The 21,494-nt window shown below is 38.0% G+C and overlaps 1 protein-coding gene and 1 long non-coding RNA gene across 2 annotated transcripts in view; one reads left to right on the top strand and one right to left on the bottom strand.

Moving 5' to 3' along the window:
- LOC127844344 (uncharacterized) overlaps window positions 1–21,494 on the top strand; it is a 66,781-nt gene that overhangs the window by 15,765 nt on the left and 29,522 nt on the right. The window lies entirely within an intron of this gene.
- The window catches only part of LOC127844332 (uncharacterized), a 46,595-nt gene that overhangs the window by 15,773 nt on the left and 9,328 nt on the right, over window positions 1–21,494 (bottom strand). The window contains 24 exon segments of the mRNA XM_052374440.1: window positions 1,868–1,898; window positions 2,341–2,455; window positions 3,292–3,485; window positions 4,094–4,208; window positions 4,957–5,105; window positions 6,237–6,351; window positions 6,558–6,811; window positions 8,252–8,366; window positions 8,687–8,907; window positions 9,157–9,271; window positions 10,522–10,548; window positions 11,055–11,195; window positions 11,529–11,668; window positions 12,609–12,723; window positions 13,389–13,525; window positions 14,295–14,412; window positions 14,741–14,776; window positions 15,561–15,698; window positions 16,278–16,445; window positions 17,555–17,702; window positions 18,289–18,432; window positions 18,922–19,223; window positions 19,438–19,695; window positions 20,731–20,902. Coding sequence (XP_052230400.1) covers window positions 1,868–1,898; window positions 2,341–2,455; window positions 3,292–3,485; window positions 4,094–4,208; window positions 4,957–5,105; window positions 6,237–6,351; window positions 6,558–6,811; window positions 8,252–8,366; window positions 8,687–8,907; window positions 9,157–9,271; window positions 10,522–10,548; window positions 11,055–11,195; window positions 11,529–11,668; window positions 12,609–12,723; window positions 13,389–13,525; window positions 14,295–14,412; window positions 14,741–14,776; window positions 15,561–15,698; window positions 16,278–16,445; window positions 17,555–17,702; window positions 18,289–18,432; window positions 18,922–19,223; window positions 19,438–19,695; window positions 20,731–20,902 — 3,468 coding nt within the window.

Genomic DNA, 21,494 nt, shown 5'->3' with positions numbered 1-21,494 from the left:
AAATGTGTAAATAAACGTTTTAAGTTTTTTTAAAACAATTATTCTCCATCAATTTTTTAAGGCATCTATTACATTGATAATGACATGTATCATAAGGGCTAGCCTTTAAAGCTGCTCTGGATCAGGAACTCATGTTTTTCCACCAGCACTGAACCTGAAATCAGAAAAAGATTATCTAAAACCACTTTTTTTGTTATAGAAACAATTAAATGCCATTTTTATTTCAATAGATAATTGATCCCCATAAAAATCTGGACAAATAGCCCAACAATTTGTTGAAAATGTGTTTGCTTATTTACATCTGTGAGTACATGCGTTGGTACATGTGACAGTGAGGCGGTAAGAAACTGCAACAACTAAATCGAAACAAATATTCAAATAACTACAATGGTATGTTTCTTATGCTAGCAATTAAGTAGCAAATAATGAGAATAACTAAATATGACATTTTGGGCTGCACAAACTATTAAGATCTATATAATGTTCAATGAACTTTATATACAAACAGGGCCGAGTTGCAACATTTTACAAGATAAACGTTTGATTACTTGTACGGTAAAAAATAACACTTTTTAATTGATGTAGCATGCATCAAAATAATCCCAAATAGTTTAAACAAAAAACACAGAAATATTAATTGACTAGATGGTAGATTGACATGAACAGACAGTAAAATAGAGTTTTGGAATGGTAATGTTCATCAGATCATGTACAAAATTGGGACAATCATACATGTAGCTCTACACAGTTTCCAACTAGTATTTTCAATGTAAAAGAAACAGATAAAGAAAAAAAGATGTACACAGAACATATGCTTGGAAAGTTCTGGGATTACTTCATCAAAATTTCTTCAAGAAAGTATAATGTACTGAAAAGCTTAGCTTAATAAAAAAATACTTAACAATATATATATAATGTTACAGATATTCACATATAAAAATTGTTACTGAACTCCACAGAAAACACTTTAAAAGTTTCAATGACTTAACATTTCGTTGTTGAAAACAAGCGGCGCTTGCTGCACTGGTAACAACACAATTATATAACGCGATAATTTGCTCCTAAAATGTCCATAATCAAGAATTGGGTAAACATTCTGGGCAGTCAATCGTTTGGCATATGGGTGTTTGAACTAAATTGCATCCGATAAACAAAATGGCAGCAAAAGCTATTGATGTAATGTACATTGAAAACCCGCAGAACTAGATATAATAAGCGCTTGGTGAAATCTACAATTAATTATGCTCACCATCTTGAAATAAAAAGTTCTTCAGCAAGCGTCGATTCTTTCTTGGATCTGATGCGCAATACACAACTGATTGATTATTATGCCACTTGAAGTGATTAATAGTAATAACACATTTAATTAATATATCAGTGAACTAAATCTTGCAATAGACTAACACTAGTATAAATTATTACATTTTTTGACTTGATACATTGACATGTATAACTATCCTGTTTACAAATTTAGATTAGAGTGGGTCTCACTAAACACTGCAAAGACACACACAGTCTAGCAAAGGCTACAAAGACAAGTAAAGTCAGATCCAAACACAAATAAGTTAACCAGTGTATCTATAGGAGTACTCAATGTCAATATCGGAAACTTTACATTTAAACAAGTGTAATTGTGTTGTGGGAATTCACAGATTTACACTTAATATTATTTAAAGAATGTAATTTTGAAACAGACGAGCTACAAACAACACATTTTAATGTTTCTTCTTTACGTCAGGTTTGAAACCGTCGGGCCGCCATATTGTTTTCAAAAGTAGTTCCAAATCCAATATGACGGCCGCCTTCGTACATCAGAGAGACGGTGTGGTGTAGCCCACTGTCCGATGCGTTCAGATTGGAACGTGCAGCCATTCGGCACGGCAGCGATGCGGCGACATCTGCGGGTGAAACGTGGGCGATGTGATATCAATGTAATGACCACCATTCAAAAACAAACAGGATATGCACCCAGCTGATGAGCAACTTTGCCTAGCATATAAAAGAAGCGAGTGTTTAAGATAGTAATGGTTTCATACTAACATGCATCGAGTGTAAACATATGCTAAACAATTTAACAAGATATGTCTAAGTGTGGTCATTTTAACCCATTTATGCCTAGCATCTAGAAAAAAGGCATTGGCAAACAGCGTAGACCCAGATGAGACGCCGCATGGGTCTGCTCTGTTTGCTTAAAGGAATTTCTGTAAGAAATATTTTAAATATAGCAATAAATATACTAGACATCCCAAATTTTGGAAATAAATTGATCCAATTTATAAGGATGGGAGAGTTCACTTAAATAAGTTAAGCACACACAAAATCACGTAAGAGCAAACGAACCTTTCCGAGCATCTGTACATTCCCCTGGAGGCATCCACGCATTCGCATTCGAAGTCACAGCCGTCTTGCCAGGTCTGTCCCTGGTCGTAGATTTGCCCCTTGTACAGGCATTTATCTGCAAACACGACATACACGTTAGGGATTGGAAGATCACAATGATGAGTAACGATATGACATTTTTTATAACGTCATTATCTATGCAGTGCCATTTATCGACGTTTATCTAAAACAAATGCTTCAACGTGGAAACGTGATCACATGCCACAACGTGATCACATGCCACAACGTGATCACATGCCATAACGTGTTCATACGCCACAACGTAATCACACGCCACAAACTGATCACACGCCACAACGTGATTACACGTCACAACGTGATCACATGCCACAACGTGATCACACGTCACAACCTGTTCACATGCCACAACGTGATCACACGTCACAAAAATCACATGCCACAACGTGATCACATGCCACAACGTGATCGCATGCCACAACGTGATCACGCGCCACAACGTGATCACATGCCACAACCTGATCACATGCCATAACGTGATCACGCGCCACAACGTGATCACACGTCACAACGTGATCACACGTCACAACGTGATCACATGCCACAACCTGATCACATACCATAACGTGATCACACGTCACAACGTGATCACATGCCACAACGTGATCACATGCCACAACCTGATCACATGCCACAACGTGATTAAATGCCACAACGTGATCACACGCCACAATGCGAACACACGCCATAACGTGATCTAACGACATAACGTGATCACATGCCATAGCGTGATCATATGTCACAGCATGATTTCACGTTACAATGTGATCATACGCCAAAACGTGATCAGCTGTTGTGGTTTCTGCTTGTAAAAATACATCTATTAAAAACCAAATAACTACGAAATGAAAGTTATATTAACGGAAAACTTACTAGAGTAGCCAGTGTTGTTCAGTTGGGATGGAAGGATGTTCTGCGGCCGGCCATATCCGATGAAGCTGCCGGAAAAGCCGCTTGTTCCAACTGTCCCGCCAGCATTCTGACACTGGGGTACACGGCAACACTGGGGGTCTTTCGGATCGGCAACGAAGGAACACGTTGCCGGCACGTTGTCGTATTTTGGACATCTAAACAAACAAACGACAAATGCAATAGCAATGTTTTCAATGTGGCGCTACGGTATAGTTTGGAACTTAAGACTTATTCTTTCTCAGTGAGTCGAAATATCATATTAGTATTTTAGTTCAATTTAGATCACACTTTGTGTGGTTTCGATTCTATAGCAAGCATCAGTACTACGGCGAAGCATTGATCGGTTTCAAGCTAAAATCATATCGGACCAAACTTTCATTTAAATTTAAACAATTTATTTTAGATCCAATGCATCGAAAGCCTTCGGCTTGTTGAGACGCCCCCAAGTCCGTTTCCTGGGTATAACCAGTACTCTGTCTTTGGAGTAAATATAAAAAAGCATTCCCATAGTATTGATCGAACCCGTAACCTCCCGGTCCCCAGGCGAACTACATATATCCTTCGCCACAGTGACGAAACTTTTATTGTATAAATGTTTTATTAATATAAATAACAAAACATGTCAGAGATGATTGCTTTTTGAACGACTGGAACATGCAGTACAAGAATTGGTTAGTACGTTATTTATGGTCCTACCTTAAGAAACAATATGTACAGACCATCATTTGCCGCTGCGATTAGATCCCAGCAGGATCGTTCTTACCTGTCGGTACATTGGTAGTAATGGTTGGCCGCATCTTCACAACGGCACGTGAGCCCACAACCGTCGTTCCACACTTCACCCTGGCGATGGTAGTAGCCCTGGTACTTGCAGAAAGCTGAAAATAGCACATGGCACACCCATTGAAAATTATATTGGCATGTCGACCGCGAATGGTTTTAGGAAATCTCCTCATAATATTTCACAGTGGCAGTATTTTTTACTGCCACCGGCTATCACAACATGGGCGATATTTTTCCTAATAAAATGCATGTATTTATTTTTGGTTAGACCAATCAAATGTGATCATTAAATTAATGTTTAGAATTAAAAAGCATATGTATCAAAGTGCGTTGAAATAACGAATCCGTTTGCAGAAGACAGACGCCCAAACATTAATGACATTTATTACTTTATAAAAATGCGATGTCCAAAAAATCGAGTGACTCAACCAAAAACGCAGCAACGAAAGGCCACTTGGTGCGTAATATCTTGCGTAAATGATAAAGTTAAAGACGATTATTATTTATTTCAATGTAACATGCAATTAAAATTTCATGAGCGGCCATATACAATTTTTTTTTACGAGCAAAGTGACGAGATCATATTACAAACGACTCGCAGCTATACTCGGAAAAGAGCCCCTTAATTCTGCATCTGTTTCGTTTAAATGTGTATTTTATTGATTTATATTGTTTGCATGTATCGTTTGCTCTCACAATCAATGACTTCACATGCTGTTAAAAAATATATAATTCCGCTAGAGCGAAATGATCAGGATATCATTTCCAGGTATTCTTCACTAAATGAATGCTAATAATAAAATAAATATGGGTTCAGTGAAAACCAATAAAACTGATGCTCACCTCCGCCGGAAGCTGGTGTCGTCTGGGCAAAGAAAGGAGCAAAAGTGGTGACCACCATGTTGAAGTCGCAACTGATTCTCTTGCAGCAGCTGTCGGCAGGATCCGGCTGCAGCGTACACTGGGGCGGGATGTTGGTGTACACCGTGCACCTGGAGGAGGCGTGGACACTCGAGATTAAGCCAATGATGAGAGTGAAATGAATTACACAAGCATATGGTCGATATGACTCCGTTTGCAGAATATACCATGGTGGATTGATAGTGTGCACCATGTAACGAGAGGAGAGGTTGAAACTCGAGATGTAGTAAATACTACATGTGGGCCAATTGTCTAATAAAGGTATGGCAGTTAACTTGATTTAAATCATTGCTGCGTACACTAATTCAGTCTCTTTAAGAGACGGTCTGTAAATGTCATTTTCAACATCATGTACACCGGGGTATCTATCCCAAAATATACGTCGTCCCTGACTTCATGAGACATGAACGTTTTGTATGTAACGAATTACGGGGCACCAGGCGATTACGGATCCTATAAGGTCCGACGTGAACCATCATTCAGTGTACTTTAATCGGCTAAGTATCTCATGTCAAAATGTGCCGTCTCTGTTAACAGGGTTGTGTTGACAGTGGGCCTAAAGACAGAATTTTCACATTAATTATAAAAGGTCAAGTAGCAAAAAGAATACCAGTATTCACATTTTGTTTACAAAGAAAAGCAGTCAGTGACAGAAATTTAAATAATGGAATACCCACGAATAGATTTACAAATCGTAATTTGGAGAAAATTTCACAAAGTATAATAATACACATAATGAATTCATATGAATCATAAATAAAATATAAAGTTTAAACCGATGTCATTGTACGTATTTTAACAACCAAGTTATGTAGGCCGGCTTGTTTCAAACCAGCCATATAGGTTGTATTAGGATCTTATGAAATATGTCGAAAATATGAGTCGCGTTCTGAGAAAACTGGTCATATTGCATGTGCGTAAAGTGTCGTCCCATATTAGCCTGTGCAGTCCGTACAGGCTTATCAGGGACGACACTTTCCGCCTAAATTGGATTTTTGCTAAAAGGAGACTTCATTTAAACGAAAAAATGTCATAAAAGCGGAAAGTGTCGTCTCTGATTAGTCTGTGCGGACTGCACAGGCTAATCTGGGCCGACACTTTACGCACATGCATTATGCCCAGTTTTCTCAGAACGCGACTCATATAACATTCGCACGCTGATTCAGAGTCCTCCTTTTTGTACGAGAGACTCGTACGTTTACCTCTCAATGCAAATGTACTGGCCGGCGTTGGCGTCCGCACACTCGCACTTGTACTGGCAGCCCTGATCCCAGGTGGAACCCTGACCGTAAACACGACCATTGTACACACAGCCGCCTGTGGAGCGATCGCAAAAACACGTAAGTTCCACGCTTTTAAATGCCATTTGTTATACAGTGAGTACATTACACAAGGTCCAACAATCACTTTCGACGAATTCAGATCTGGTAATGTTCCCGTTGCTCTTATAACAAATTTAGAATCAATTGAAAATACATCAATGCAAATGTTATCATTTTATACAAAACGTGTAAGATATTTACGTCCTGAGCCGGTAATCATGGATCCAGTCACGCCTGGGGGCAGCGTAGGGTTCATACCGCTGGCACCCGAGCCAACCTGTGGCATTACTACAGGGCCGAATCCCGTGAAACCCTTTCCGTAAGTGGGGACCAGTACAACTGGCTGTCCGCCCGTGCCAGTGGTACCCGGTGCGCATACTGGTTGTTGGCAGCAAACATCGTTCGGGTTGTCCTGCATCGTGCAGCCAGTGGGCAGTGAACCAAACGATGGGCATCTAAAATAGGGAATTGATTCTGAAAGCACTCGGAAATGTACAATACGATTTTATAAAAAAAAATAATCAAAAACATGTAATTGTCTTAATTAACATGTTGTTGCGTTATTGTCCACAATTAGATTGATAAAGTAGGCTAAAGAGAATCTTAATTTGATCTTTTCATCGGTTTAAAAGAGGATTTAACAAAGAATGCGTGTGCAATATTGTTGCGTAGACCGATTGAAATTATGCACGTAGTTGGAACGGATATACAAACAAATGACCGATTTGCATGTGTATATTGGTTAAACAAACAAGATGTTAAAAATAAAATCTTAGCAGCCACTTAATTATTTGTCGCTGTGAGGATCTGACATCACGTTCAGTTGACCATTCCGTATCCGTTTTTTAACCAATCAAATATTTCGTAATGAAAAGGCGTTTGGGTATAATTATCCGAGTAAACCAAAAAAAACACTTATGAGGGAAAAGATTTGATTGGTTATTGAAAAAAATCAGTTGAACGTGACCTCTTGTGCGTCGTTATAAGATCCAGTCAGCTGATGGTATAGAAGCGTCAGTCTGACAATGATTTTTATGAGATTGTATATGCGCCAACTTCCGTGACTTTCAATGATACTGGCTTAAATTAGTTTTAGTTGGTATAATGTTGATTAGAATTTAAATCGTTATGAATTGCTTTAATACATGAACGCATTTACTACAGTCAGTGCAATATCATGTTAAATACTTATGGAATACATTGAAGACTGCTTAGTCTTGGATATGGATATTTACAGTACATGCATTTTGTCTTATTAGCCACTGTGGCCTTACCACTGCCCTTAAAACTTAACAAAATCAAAACGAGTTTTCATGATGGGAATTTGCATATACCCATTTATGCCTAGCATCTAGAAAAAAGGCATTGGCAAACAGCGTAGACCTAGATGAGACGCCACATGATGCGGCGTCTCATCAGGGTCTTTGCTGTTTGCTTAAAGGAATTTCTGTAAGAAATATTTTAAATATAGAAATAAATATACTAGAAATCCGTAATTTTAGAAATAAATTGATCCAATTTAGAAGGATGGGACAGTCCACTATATGCGCGTTCACCGAATTATGATGGGGGATTCTTATAAACAAGAGCACTGCATAACGGGTGCCAACGCTCGGCTGCGGGTGCAGTTTTGAATAAATGAAAGCTTGACAGATTTTTTTTACCTTGACCTTTGACCTAGTGACCCAAAAATGGGTGTTGCGTCTAGAACTCATCAATGTGCATCTACATATGAAGTTTGAAAGTTGTAGGTGGAAGCACTTTGATTTTACAGCCAATTTAAATGTTTTAGCACGGCGGACGCCGGACGACGAGCTGGCTATGACAATACCTCGGGTTTTCCGAAAACAGCCGAGCTAAAAATGTCACCATGCCATATTATACGAGGCACGTACTTTGGTGTGCACTTGTACAGGCCCTGGGATGGGTCCTCACATGTGCAGGTGAAGTCGCAGCCATCGTCCCAGCGACGTCCGACCGCATAGTACGTACCCTTGTACAGACATCCATCTAAAAGCGAGATATAACGCTGCGTTTCGAGGTTGTTTCTGTTCGTTTCAGTTGTTGTTGTTGTTGGTGTTGTTGTTGTTTTTTTGTTGTTTACATCGATAATTTAAACGTAATGATTAAAATAAAGATTTATTCGTGAAAGGTACCCGTTGTATTTTCTGCATGATGAACGTGAAATTAATTTAAGTACACATATAAAGTGTACTTACACGTACTTAATTGCTAAAAATGGTAAAATTATTCATTAATGACGCAAAATCAACGCGTTAAGTATTTCATGTAATGTATATTTCAATAAAACCAAATAACTAACGACTCACTTAGTTTTCCAGTAATTGCATTTCCGGTCTGGGGGGCTCCGGTCATTCCAGTTCCGCTCCCTGGCATAGGCTGCGGCACGGGGTATCCTCCGATGGTTCCCCCTACCGTCTGGGAGCCAGTGAATGTACCGGTGGTTCCGGTACACTGGATCTTGGCGCAGCAATCGCCGACCGCCTTCACCTGCTGGCAACCGAGGGGCAGGTTCACGATATCCGCGCACCTGGCATTAACACCAAATGGGAGTTTTGTCGAAAAAAATACATATGTGCGTAGTGTTTAAAAGTATGGGAAAATGTGCACATAAAATACACGGCCTGACAAATTTGTGTAATCATGGTATTGTTTTAAGTTTACAAAAAGTCGTGCTGGGCTAAAGTACGAGCAGAATGTTCAAGATAATTACCAATCGCTTTAAAAAGCATCAAAGTAAAAATGTATTTAATCCGTTTAGTCAATTCTTGGCTCATACTTCTTCTGACATCTGTAGAAGCCATAGGCCGCGTTTTCGCAGACGCATTCAAGGTCGCATCCGTCGTCCCACCTCTGTCCCTGGTGGTAGGACACACCATTGTAGACGCAAACATCTGACAAAAAGGCGCGCGTGATTAACAACGCAAATATCATTTTGTTCTAGAGATATAGCAGAAATCTCGCTATTGTTCATTTAGCGAAACAGCAGAAACACCTCATATATTTGTTGTAGCGATACGTTATGGTTATTTTTGTCGTACACGAATTTAACGGAACATTTTTGATGAATCAATCAAATAAAATTGTAAGAACCTATCATATGTATATAAAACAAGAGTGGTTCCTCAAATATTCTTCTACTTTTATAATAAAATGTATATTTTTCGTCGCTGACCTTACATAATGACCACGAAGACATATTTAAAAAAAAATACATATCTAAAGCAGTTAAAGCACATATAAACGCAAACCAGATTATATCTAAATAGAACAAATGGTGCAAAATTACACTTTTTTAATGGTAACAGTATAGCATTCGTTTGGTTAGTGAACCTGAATGCATGTATGATATATCTGTAGAAGATACAGTGATACATACAGGTTGCGCACAAACCTGTTCCTGATTAATTTAATTCAAAACATACCATAATTATGTGAATTGCATGTCAGAGTTATGGCCCTTGGTCGATGACCATTCATAATGACCCGATCTCAATTTCTAATATAATATATCAAGAAGAGATTTAACGCACTCAATTCAAACAAGTACAAAATGCTCAAATGCAGGTCAGCTTTGTGTACCCTGGTCAGTGACCTATCATGATTTTCCCAATGGCAGGTGTGGAGTTTTAATTGAAGTCACAATAGTGACAGTGCTATAGACTTGTTTCACGCAAACTTTAACCAGAACATTACGCCGACGTTGCCAAACGCGTGAAAAAAATGTATTAGATGGGTCTGTTTAAGCTAGTCTATTTATCGAATAGTTAGAGCTAAAAACAGACCCAGTCGAATGACATGTTTCTTGCCTCTGAAAACAAACGACAAACATTATAAAACCGCAATGTTGCATGGCAAGTTTGTTCCACCTCGCACCTTACTTATCGAATAACAGCAGCGTTATGATGATTGTTTATATCTCCTATATGCTCAAGTAATCGCAGCTGTGCTTTGGTTCGTAATGCCAATTTGTGTATTTAAGCCTGGAATCTATATAATTATGCCGTGCAGCAAGCGGACAAAAAAATATAAGCAGAAATATCTAAACTTACTTATCAATAGCAATATCAACATTACTGTCGTTATGGATCATAAATGAAATATTCGTACCACATAAACAAGTGAAAAAATAAACATGTTTTACCATTGGGACCAGGGGTTGGAGACCCAGCTGCAAGCGAAGAAAATAAAATTGAACACCGTATGTTACCATGATATAAATATAAGTCAAAACATTGGAGCCTTATTTGCGTTTGTAGAACAATAATTCAAGTGCATTTAAATAACGTAACCATAAGAATTCTAACGTTTATTAATTGTGATTGTCATTACAAAATAAAACTCATTATACAGAAATTAATGTATCCACGTTGTTTTGTAAAGCTATTTAAACCGGGGAAATGGAACGAGGCAACATTTTTTCTCATAAATACGTGATTTAGTTCATAGTTTGGAAGTCCATCTCGTAATAAAACGCACAAGCACTGATTAATTCAGTAAAGTAAGACAATACAATTAGAGTTTCAGTTTGGAATTAGTGTGTGTTCCAATCTGATCGATATATTTTTCGACACATTATCTTTTGTGTTTTGTGTGTTGTTGTTTTTTGTTCTTTATAAAATAAATATCAAATTAACTTACCCATTAATATCGATATTTTAAGAAAAGCCTACATACACGGACAGTAGCCGCATGTTTTCTGGCACTGTTCGTGAGCCCAGCCGACGTAGTTAGGGTCCTGGCAGGTGCCCGGCGGATAGTGCGCGCAGTTGGCGTCCTTGTCCACACAGGGACCAACCGTGGTTGGACCGCCGGAGCCTGCAGCGGAAACGTATGCGAAAATGTCATGGATATAAGTGGCATGCTTACGAGTTTGTTACAAAGCTTATGAATTTTGTTAAATCCTTATGCTGCATTAGGTAAAAACACATGGTGTTCCCGATACTTCATTTTTATTTTATTTTAAATGAGACTTGCGAAATAGGGTAGTAATATTAAATAACAGCTACATTTATAAGCTTTTTTGCGCATACAATTTAGAGGGATTTTTTTCTTAGGACGGAGGAGGCAACGGTGTTCCCGGAGAAAACCCCTAAATGATTTAACACGCATCTGTTTTGTTTAGTTAATTAATGAAAAAATTATCCTTACCTGCTCCATGACCGGATAGCGTGCCGGCTCCGGTGAACTGGCCGTACTGTTTGTTGAAGTCGCACGAGGGCTCCTCACAACACTTGCCGGCGGGACGCTCCAGTCGACACTCCGTCGGCAGAGTGTCGTAATGGGCACAGCTGAGAGATTTAAAGCAATATAATTAGATTTATCGTTGTTTACATGCCAATAAACAACTGTTTTGTCGTTCTGTGTATTGAAAGAGTTACTACAGGTGCATTTGCCCGAATGGTTAATAAACCGCTACGAATCAGAAGGACACATTTATGTATTTGTTAAATGGTTTATATCGAACGATAAAGGTGACATTAGTTTGATTTTAACATGAGCTGACACACGTCCTCTGTCTTAACCAATTTATGCCTAGTGGACTCTCCCATCCTTCTTAATTGGATCAATTTATTTCCATAATTAGGGATGTCTAGTATATTTATTTCTATATTTAAAATATTTCTTACAGAAATTCCTTTAAGCAAACAGCGCAGACCCTGATGAGACGCCGCATTTGGGTCTATGCTGTTTGCCAAGGCCTTTTTTCTAGACGCTAGGCATGAATAGGTAAAAAAATTCTTGCCAAAATCGTGATTATTGTTGTGTTGCTGAATGAATTGGTTAACTTACAACAATTCTATATGTTTGCAAGTACTAGTATCATGGATAACGATGTCGTGTTTAATGGTTATGTATGCCTAATGGTGGAACTGCACATGGATGAGAGCAGATTTAAGACGTTAACTGTACAACTTATATGAATTAATTACAAAGAAGAACATATAAAGCCCGAGCTCACCCTTTTTCTATATGCAATCTAAATTGAACTTAACTCACTATTCATGTGTTACAGGACATGTGAGATTTGAAAAACAATCTGAACATACTATCATCCTTTGTACGTATCGTTGGAATCTTTTTTCACTATAAGATTACATGATTGCAAATGATGAAAATGTGACGATTCAATTACATAAGTAATTGGCTAATACAACGCAATTGTATATTGTAAGAAGACTACCCTTAAAAAGGTTCAGTCTGAATTGTAAGAGTTCAAAACGGTCTTACATGGACTGGCAAGTGTACAGGCCGACCGATCCGTCCTGGCAAAAGCAGCTCTTGTCACAACCGTCTTGCCACGACTGGCCCTGATAGTAGGGTGTGTTCTTGTACATGCACACCTCTGCAAATGGAATACAATAATGGTGCTGATTCGAGACCGAGACTTAATTTGTTTATGCATTAAATATATAAGGAAATATTTGTATAAGTAAAAATATATGTAATCGAATGCAGCCCTGCTGGACGCGCACTTGAACAAAAATATATCTTACATTTGTGCTCAATAATTATTTTTTAAGATATTTAGCAGAAATGTATTTCGGTAAAAAGGCGATCTGCGGGGTCTTATAATAAGTTTAACTTTTATAAGACTCTAAACCAGTTGCATGATTGAAGGCCAAACTAACACTAACAGAATTCTCAGCATTAACTAAACATAGTTTAGAGATATATATTACATATATGAGAATGTAATGGAATGTCCATTCGTCTTTAATACTTGAACAAATCTAACGATTGATAATCAAAATCAACGTCGCTTTGAATTAATTCCTTACTACAACAACATTAACCCATTTATGGTGCGGCGTCTCATCAGGGTCTGTGCTGTTTGCTTAAAGGAATTTCTGTAAGAAATATTCTAAAAATTTAAATAAATATACTAGACATACCTAATTTTGGAAATAAATTGATCCAATTTAGAAGGATGGGAGAGTCCACTAGGCATAACTGGGTTAAACAACCAGACAATTGCGCTACATGACCATGGCAAAGATCTCCACTTACTGACGCCATTGTATGTTCCAGGCTGCTGTCCGTTTGTGGTAAGTTGCGTGCCCTTGAAGTCGCATACTGGCTCCAGGCAGCAACTACCCTTGTTCACGAGCGTACACTGCGGAGGCAGGTTGAAGTAGAGCGGGCACCTGGCAGAGAGGAACGCAGTCGTATAAAACAGTGTCCTCTATGATCGCAGATCGTACAACAATTATTTAAAACTGACCACTGTTGTTTAGAAACATTAGGTTAATAACTGGTCAGTACGTAACTGACATAAAGAACTCATAACAGAGACCTACTCAAATGATTTAAATTACTGGAATTAATTAAACAGAGATACTGGCGTTTGACAGGTAAGCCTCATTTGTAAGGAAGTGACAATATGGCTAAAAGACTGTATGAAGAATCCGGAGATACATCGTGTAAATGCTCATCTCTATCAACACAATTTATTATCACACCATGAAGTCGAAAAGCGAGTTTTACGGGCTTGTAAAATGGAAATACAAATATGAAATTTAAAAAAAAATGCTTTTAAACGATGAAGGTTTGAAATACAATTTAAACAAACGTGGTAATTAACAGAGTTCATAAAATATAGGTTATTGCAAAAATGACGCCTTACTTTGCATTTAAATTGCACTGTAAATAAATAACAGACAGTTTATTTTACAATGATGTTCTACGATACGAAATCAACATGCTTTTTTTTAAAAAGTCAACCAACACTCAAAAAGCTCATTGAAAAACGGGCGCCCTATAAATTAGACTTAACGATCGATTTATTGCTTTTTATTGACCACCCAACAATGATTCGGGGTGCTGAACCTTAGCTTGCATGGTTTAACAGAAAAAGTGTCTTTTCAAAGCGACTTTATAAAAACGTGCACAACATGCATTGGCACTCGAACTCACTTGTTGTAGCAGCTGTATCGTCCACTGGAGGCGTCGTCACACGTGCATTCGTACGAGCAGCCGTCGTCCCATTTCTCGCCCTGTTTATACTGCTTTCCGTTGTAGTAGCACGAGCCAACTGCAAACGTGAAACCACGTCCGGGTAAAAATTGCGTATTAGATTTTTTTAGCAAATTAGTTCAAAATGTTAGTAATGTTATATTTGAAAAAGTAAAATAAAGGTAACTGTTAGAACCTAGCTGCAGTCAGTAAACAATAGTTAATGATAAACATGATGGAAACATTGATGTTTTGAAGTATTTGATGATAGTAGACTAAAACTGCTTTGAGAATCACAGCCTCAGATTAACATTATAATCACTATAGTCATACTAAATGGTGTAACAAATGTGAACGTTATCTTGATATTCATTATTACTATGCATGCATCCATACAAAATACTTACAATAGCCGGTAAGAGTTTGCTGTTGGTTTCCAAGACCTGTAACAAATAAGCAAAAAAAAATGTTATATTGAGGGTCGGGACATAGAATTAATTCACCATTCGCAAATAGCAGAATTTAAATGTACTGGTACGCTTACATTCAACAAGGTCTAAAATGGAAACAATTTATTAGAAAATGGCATATACATCCACATGGGTACATACAAGTAACAACGTGTGTGGAGTCAATATCCGTCATATAAAGCCATGCATATTTAACAATTTTATAATAACACTATATCGGTTATATCAGCTCTCATTATATAAATATTCTGTTAAAATAAAACGACGAACTCTAAACTAAAATTAAGAACTAAATGTATAAATACGATACCAAGCTTATATCACGTAAGGTAAAATGAAGTACAAACATACTTTAATGGTACGACATGGATACCCATTTATTTTTTTATAAACAGTATTTAAGCAAAAAATTGAACAGGAAATTACTTGAAATTATTTCAATGCATTTGTTTGTTTGCGGGTTGAACAGTTGAAGTGTTGGCCTGAATTTTGTTTTTAAATCATAGTTGAAATTCATAACATAGCATATCGATTTTCGTAAAAAAACGAAGAATGGATCGCATAAATTCAACTTAAGTAATATTTTCATCATGGAACTTTAGAAATTTGCCCCTGTGATGGAGAACGGCAAGGCTACCCTGTAAGGCAGATTATACGCCTCGCAATCAATCGCAAGCGCGTTTAAGCGGCTGCGCGCAAATTATGGGATTATACTGTCCCAACTGCGTTTGATCTTTCAAGTGTTCGCAATACTTACTGCAGAAGCCACAGAACTGCCTACAGTTGTTCATTGCCCAGGGTTTGAACGTTGGGTTTGAGCACGTTGAAGGCTCGTATTGGTTGCAGTTGGGAAGATCATCCCTGCAGGGAGGGGGAGGCGTGGCCTGCTGAGAGGCTGTAAAGAGACCAAGTACATATCGTGATGGGCAAAGTGAAGAACAATTATACAAGTTTTATCAAATAAACATACATGTAAAAGTAAGCAAATAAAGTGCTATATAAACAATCTTTCATGTTTTAACATAGTTGACTTTGACCAGGCCAGGGACTATGTAACTGTAAGTACAAATACAATCACACCAAAAATATTGAAAATAAAATTCTCTGAAAGCCAATAAAAATTAGTATTATTATATTTAATGTTAACATATAATTGCCTTTTTTGTTTATTGGTTTATGCATTCCTTAAAAAAAGTTGTACCAACACTTTCCTCTTCCGTCACAACTTATCAACAAAGAGGACTTCAGAATCGCATTACTTTACTGAACAACTCACAACACTAACCGCAGCTGTAACCTACCAATAACCTACCAATACCACCACTGTCACTGCTACCTTTTTCGTTTTTCTACCACGGCGAGAAGTATGGAAGGCGTAAATATTTTGAATTCGTTGTAACCCTTCTACCGCGGTGTATATATATGTGTGTCTTTAATTGATTGTAACCCTTCTACCACACAATGTTCCACTTACGGCACATTCCGCAACTCCTCTGGCAGTTGTCCTTGGTCCAGCCTGCATAGTCAATGCACACAGCGGGAATGTTATAGGCGCGGCAGTTCGGGTTCTTGTCCTGACACGCATCCGGGGAGATCGTGGTGCCGGGAACTGGGGTTAGGGACATGCCCGTGGGCGGAATGGCTGGTGCGAGAAATAAAACGGCGGGTTGACACCGTTGTAATTTGTTATTGATGAGGACGATGATGAAGATAATGATGATGAAGAAGTTGAGCACGAAGTACTGTTTAGAACAAGGAATGTAGAGCTACCTTTGTTTTATGGGTTTTTTGCTATCGCAACGCTTTTCTTAAACAATATTTTTTTCTCGTTAATGTCGTCTTTAAAACTTTCTGAATCGTCATAAGCATTGAATAATCAACATATGTTTCCCAAAGAACAGTAAAAGAAGACGATATTAAACGGTCAAAAATGACTTGTCCACATGCATTAGCTATTAATAAACTGAGCTAGTAAGTCATGATAGTAAATTTGTTGAACTGTATAAATTAGGGATTGACTAATGCAAAACGAGTGAACATTTTGACCGAACATTTAACACGTGTGACGTGAGAGCATGATGATGATGATGACACATTTATTCATGGTGGTAAATAGAGAATAATAGGTTACTGCCTGATCTTTTTGTAATATATCAGGCAAGGCTTAGAAAAATATAACGGCGAGGCTTGCCGAGCCGTTATTTTATTCGTGCCGAGCCTGATATATTACAAAAAATTCAGGCAGTAACCTGCCTTTTTGTTTATCCTAACTCTACGTCGCCGATTGTATAGAAATAATGAAACAGCGCTAAAAAACTGTAGTTTTAGCGGGAAAGAATATGACTTTTGTCGTTTGACGTGTTAATAATGACGTCATGAGCACGCGCGCTTAATATTTGAAAAACAATTTGTTTTTTGCTGTTTGTGTTGCGTTTTGTGTTTAAAATATATTACATCTTGGTATCACATTGTTTGTTTTGTTGATTCTGATTCGATTTTACTAAAAATGGTTACTTTATAGTTGATTCCGAGTAATATGACCATCCTCCACATATGACTGATATAAGAACTTCCTGTTGACTATGATTTAAAAAAAATACTGTAGTATATCAGGCAACGTTATATCAGGCAGATATCAATGAGGTGGTATGATAATCGAAAATATCTCGCACGTGTTACATATTTGAATTTGATACATTTACGTATATTGTTCATCAGATATATTTATTGAGCAGTATTTTATCTACGCACCGGCACATGCTTTGCTGTTTAGGGAGGCGGAGATCTGCTGGAGCTGACTGAAATCTTGTACGGTGAGCACGTGCGTGTTATCCGGGTCAGTGGCCACAGCGTTCAGCTCAGTGGTGTCAACGTTGGGACCGACACCCACAGCGAACACCTGGATAACACATTATGCATGTGATATATAGGTGTCATCCGCATCTTGATCTTGTTCGTAGGTACAAGCAATGCTGAACCATGTTAAGCACCAATGTTAGTTTAATTTAAATAAGTATAATTATGTATACGAAATATATCGACTAGGGCCACGACTCATTGTGTGATAGACATTTCTTGTAAAATCATGCACACATTGTTAATTATATTTTACGCACTCTTCCTTTTGAGTAGTGGATCTAAATCTTGAAGCGTATCGTCAATTTATAAGTTGTAAACTCTGAGTACCATTTCAGCTCGTCTAAGATAGTTTGTCTAAGGAATGAAACTTATATTACTGGATTTATATTCAGCCATGAGAAATGGTCTTTCAATGATATATTAGCCCACAATCAGTTAACTTAATCAAGTATTGACAACTATAAACTGATCAATATATACATCGGCATTCATAAAAATATATAATAAAATAGCCATACCGACCCACCGAGATTAGCAAACCAATCCACTCCGCCATGTTTGAAAGGGGAAGTGTTATAATTATCCATTCACACAAAAAGGACAATGTAAAAACATCGCATCGTTACCTGAACACCTTGGTTCCGGAGCTTCTGGGCCTCTGCAGTCGTGAGAACTCTGTCGCCGGAGCGACCGTCGGTAACAACGATGGCGATTTTGGGAGCGTCCGCGCGGTCGCCGTTCGCCGCGGTGAACATTTTAGTGTAAGCATCCTGTACGTAAGCAAAATGCATACAGTTCATGCATAAAAAAACGAGGAACTGAATCTTCAAATATATCGTATTTTTATTTTGAGATGACGGTATTGAAGAAGACATATGTGAACATGGTAATAACTGTTTTATTGCTTTACAACCTGCAGCAAGAACAGATATTAATATGATATTTAAAACAATAACTTGCAATTGTTAAAAATTCTTTAAAGGAAAAACGCTTGTCGTCAAGTGACGTCATACGTACCTACAAAGCAAGAATTCTGACAGATTGCATAGTAACGTTATACGCATCTGAAATGCTAACATAGAGACGTAATACGCGCATGCTTTGGTATATTTATTGTAACGTCATATGAACCTGCATTGCATCTCTGATTTTGACGTTTTTCTGTACCGCATAGATTTTCTGTGAGGTCAAACGAATCAACATATATGACATTGAAGTCATGGACACCTGCATAGCTCGCAATGTCACGTGATACGCACCTTTAATGCCTGTCCGGTATTTGTTGTACCCGCTATATACGGAATGTTGGCGATGGCGGAGTCCACAGACTGCTGAGCCATGTGCTGATTCAGGTTGAAATGGATGTAGGTTCGATCACTGAAGATTTCCGTGCCTATGCGCACCTTATCCGCACCGATGTCGAATTTGGAAACGACACCACGAACGAACGTGAGCATTTTCTGGTAGTCAGGAGCTCCGATGCTTCCAGACGAGTCGAGAATGAAGAGGATGTCAGCTTTCGCCGAGCATTCTTTTGTTGTGTTCACTACTGGCTTCGAAACTGTGTGTGTCAAAATTGTAATACTTTGTATAAATAAACATACCGGTATTTGCGTAAATTATTTGTCCTTCACAACACAACGCTGAAATTGTTAACAGTTAAGACAGTGAGTCATGTCTTGAGGATAAGTTCAAACGTGTTTAGCAACTTTGTCCAGTTCAGAATAGTAATTTTCTGTGTTGAACATTATTTACTGAAAGGCCAATGAAGTTACCTTCGCATGCTTTCGAGGAAAGCATTGCTTTTAGAGAACTGAGCGCGTCGAAATTGTCGGCCATGTACACGTGAGTGCTGTCGGGATCTGTAGCTATGGCGTTCAGTTCAGTGCGCCCGATGCCGCTGCCTACACCGATGGCGAGTAGCGTTATGCCGGCGTCACGAGCTTTGTTGGCCTCCGCAGCGGTCAGGGTAGGATTTGCCGACTGTCCGTCCGTCACTACTATGGCTATATTTGGAACATTCGGTCGGTCACCTATATATGAAGGAGAAATAACATGTGGTGCTGTAAAAAAAACTTCGCGTATCCAAAAATACAAATACATAATGTAGTTTGTAATATAATCTGGATATATAATAACACACACGTAACAAAATAGTTCAACAACAAGCGAAAAATGTATTCTGCAATCGTAGCAATGCCATCTTTATAAAATGGCTCAGTCATCTTAAGTCCAGTTTGAAAGGTGTGAGTGCGTTTTATCTAAAATACTTACACTTTACTTACTTTCTCTGTAATCGTTTAAGCTTAAATTATTTATAATTAATGGAGTTCGTCAGTCTAGATTCAAAACTAAAAAGCAATCGATCAAATGATACTTTATCAAGCAAGGATTGGGTTTATACTATTTCGGTGATAAATTAGATCATAATCCAATACTTCCAATTATCTCTCAAACAACATTGGACATACAGAGAGGCAAGGCTATATATTTTCGTTTTCTGCTCTTTAACCGGTAGACGGAAAATCGTTCCGTCGTTCGACTGATTTCTAATGGTTTGCATGAAATTTCGATTAGTTTTTCAAACGGTTGAATTAAATTTGACTGGTTGTCCAATGGTTTCTTCAAATTCGGTAGTTTGTTGAGAGTTGAATTCAATTTGATTGTTTCGCTAAAATTTGTATTAATTTTGTTTTGTTGTGAAAGGGTTTGTATTACATTAGGTTGGCAGTAAATTTGGTTTGTTGCCTACGCGTTTGCATTTGATTTGCTTGGTTTTCCTTGGGTTACATTTAATTCGGATGGGTGCCCAAGGATTGCATCAAATCCGGTTTGGTATTCTTGGGATTGCATTGAATTTGGTTGTTTTTACAAGGGATGCATTAGATGGATTGAATTATACAACCATGTGTTTATCACTTATTGGTAAATCCATAATTGGTCATCTAAATCCTTGATTGAAAAGTGATTAATGATGGCTTAAGGACAACCACATATATTCAACACTATTATATATGAACCTCGTATAAAGCCCAGTTTTTCCAGAACGAGTCTGATATAAATCATACCATGTGCGGCGGTGAAGCTGTCGGTGGCCATGTACTTGATGGCCTCGGCGGTGTTGGTCCCCCCGGTGGTGTACGGGATCTTGTTGATGGCCGCCTGAACGCCGGGGCGATCGTTGTACTGGATCAAGTGGAACTCGGTCTTCACGGTCGTGTGGAACGTGTCCACTCCCACCTGCCAAGCGGATCAACCAATCAGATTAGGACAAACGGCTACGAAGGTTAATTGTCTTGAGTCAATCAATCAATGGCCGTCGATATTACTCTTAAAGATAAGGACAGTCAATTTAATTTTGCAACATGGTTAACTTAATTCTTACAAACAAAACAGTGTTTAGTGAAATGAACTTTATTTGGGTATTTTTTTTAAAGTTAAATATCTCAATAAGTTAATGCCTAGAAAACATCTTGACGACATGTCTTTTTCTTTCTTTTAGCCGTTTATTAAAACAGCTATGTGAGCTTTAATCCCCCATTGTTAATGCTATTCACATGTACGTCAATTTATTGTTTTTGTGAAATAAAAGTTAAAATATGGACGTGATGTGCGGCTATGAAGAAATATTTACATTTGCGCCTCTTTATAATACATTCAATAGGTGTTCACTCTTTAATGGTAAATACCTTTCTTTTAGTTAAAATATGAGTCATAATTGCTGCAATAGGATGAAAAACATTTCTGTCATTTAATTGACCTACCATGAATACATTTTTTATACGTATGATGCAATTAATAAACTATATAACATTTGTTGAGCTTAAGATAC

This window comes from Dreissena polymorpha, chromosome 9 (assembly GCF_020536995.1).
Source record: "Dreissena polymorpha isolate Duluth1 chromosome 9, UMN_Dpol_1.0, whole genome shotgun sequence".
NCBI classification, from domain to species: Eukaryota; Metazoa; Mollusca; class Bivalvia; order Myida; family Dreissenidae; genus Dreissena; species Dreissena polymorpha.
The sequence above is the reverse complement of the archived record's forward strand: the minus strand, read 5'-3'. Positions and strand labels throughout refer to the sequence as shown.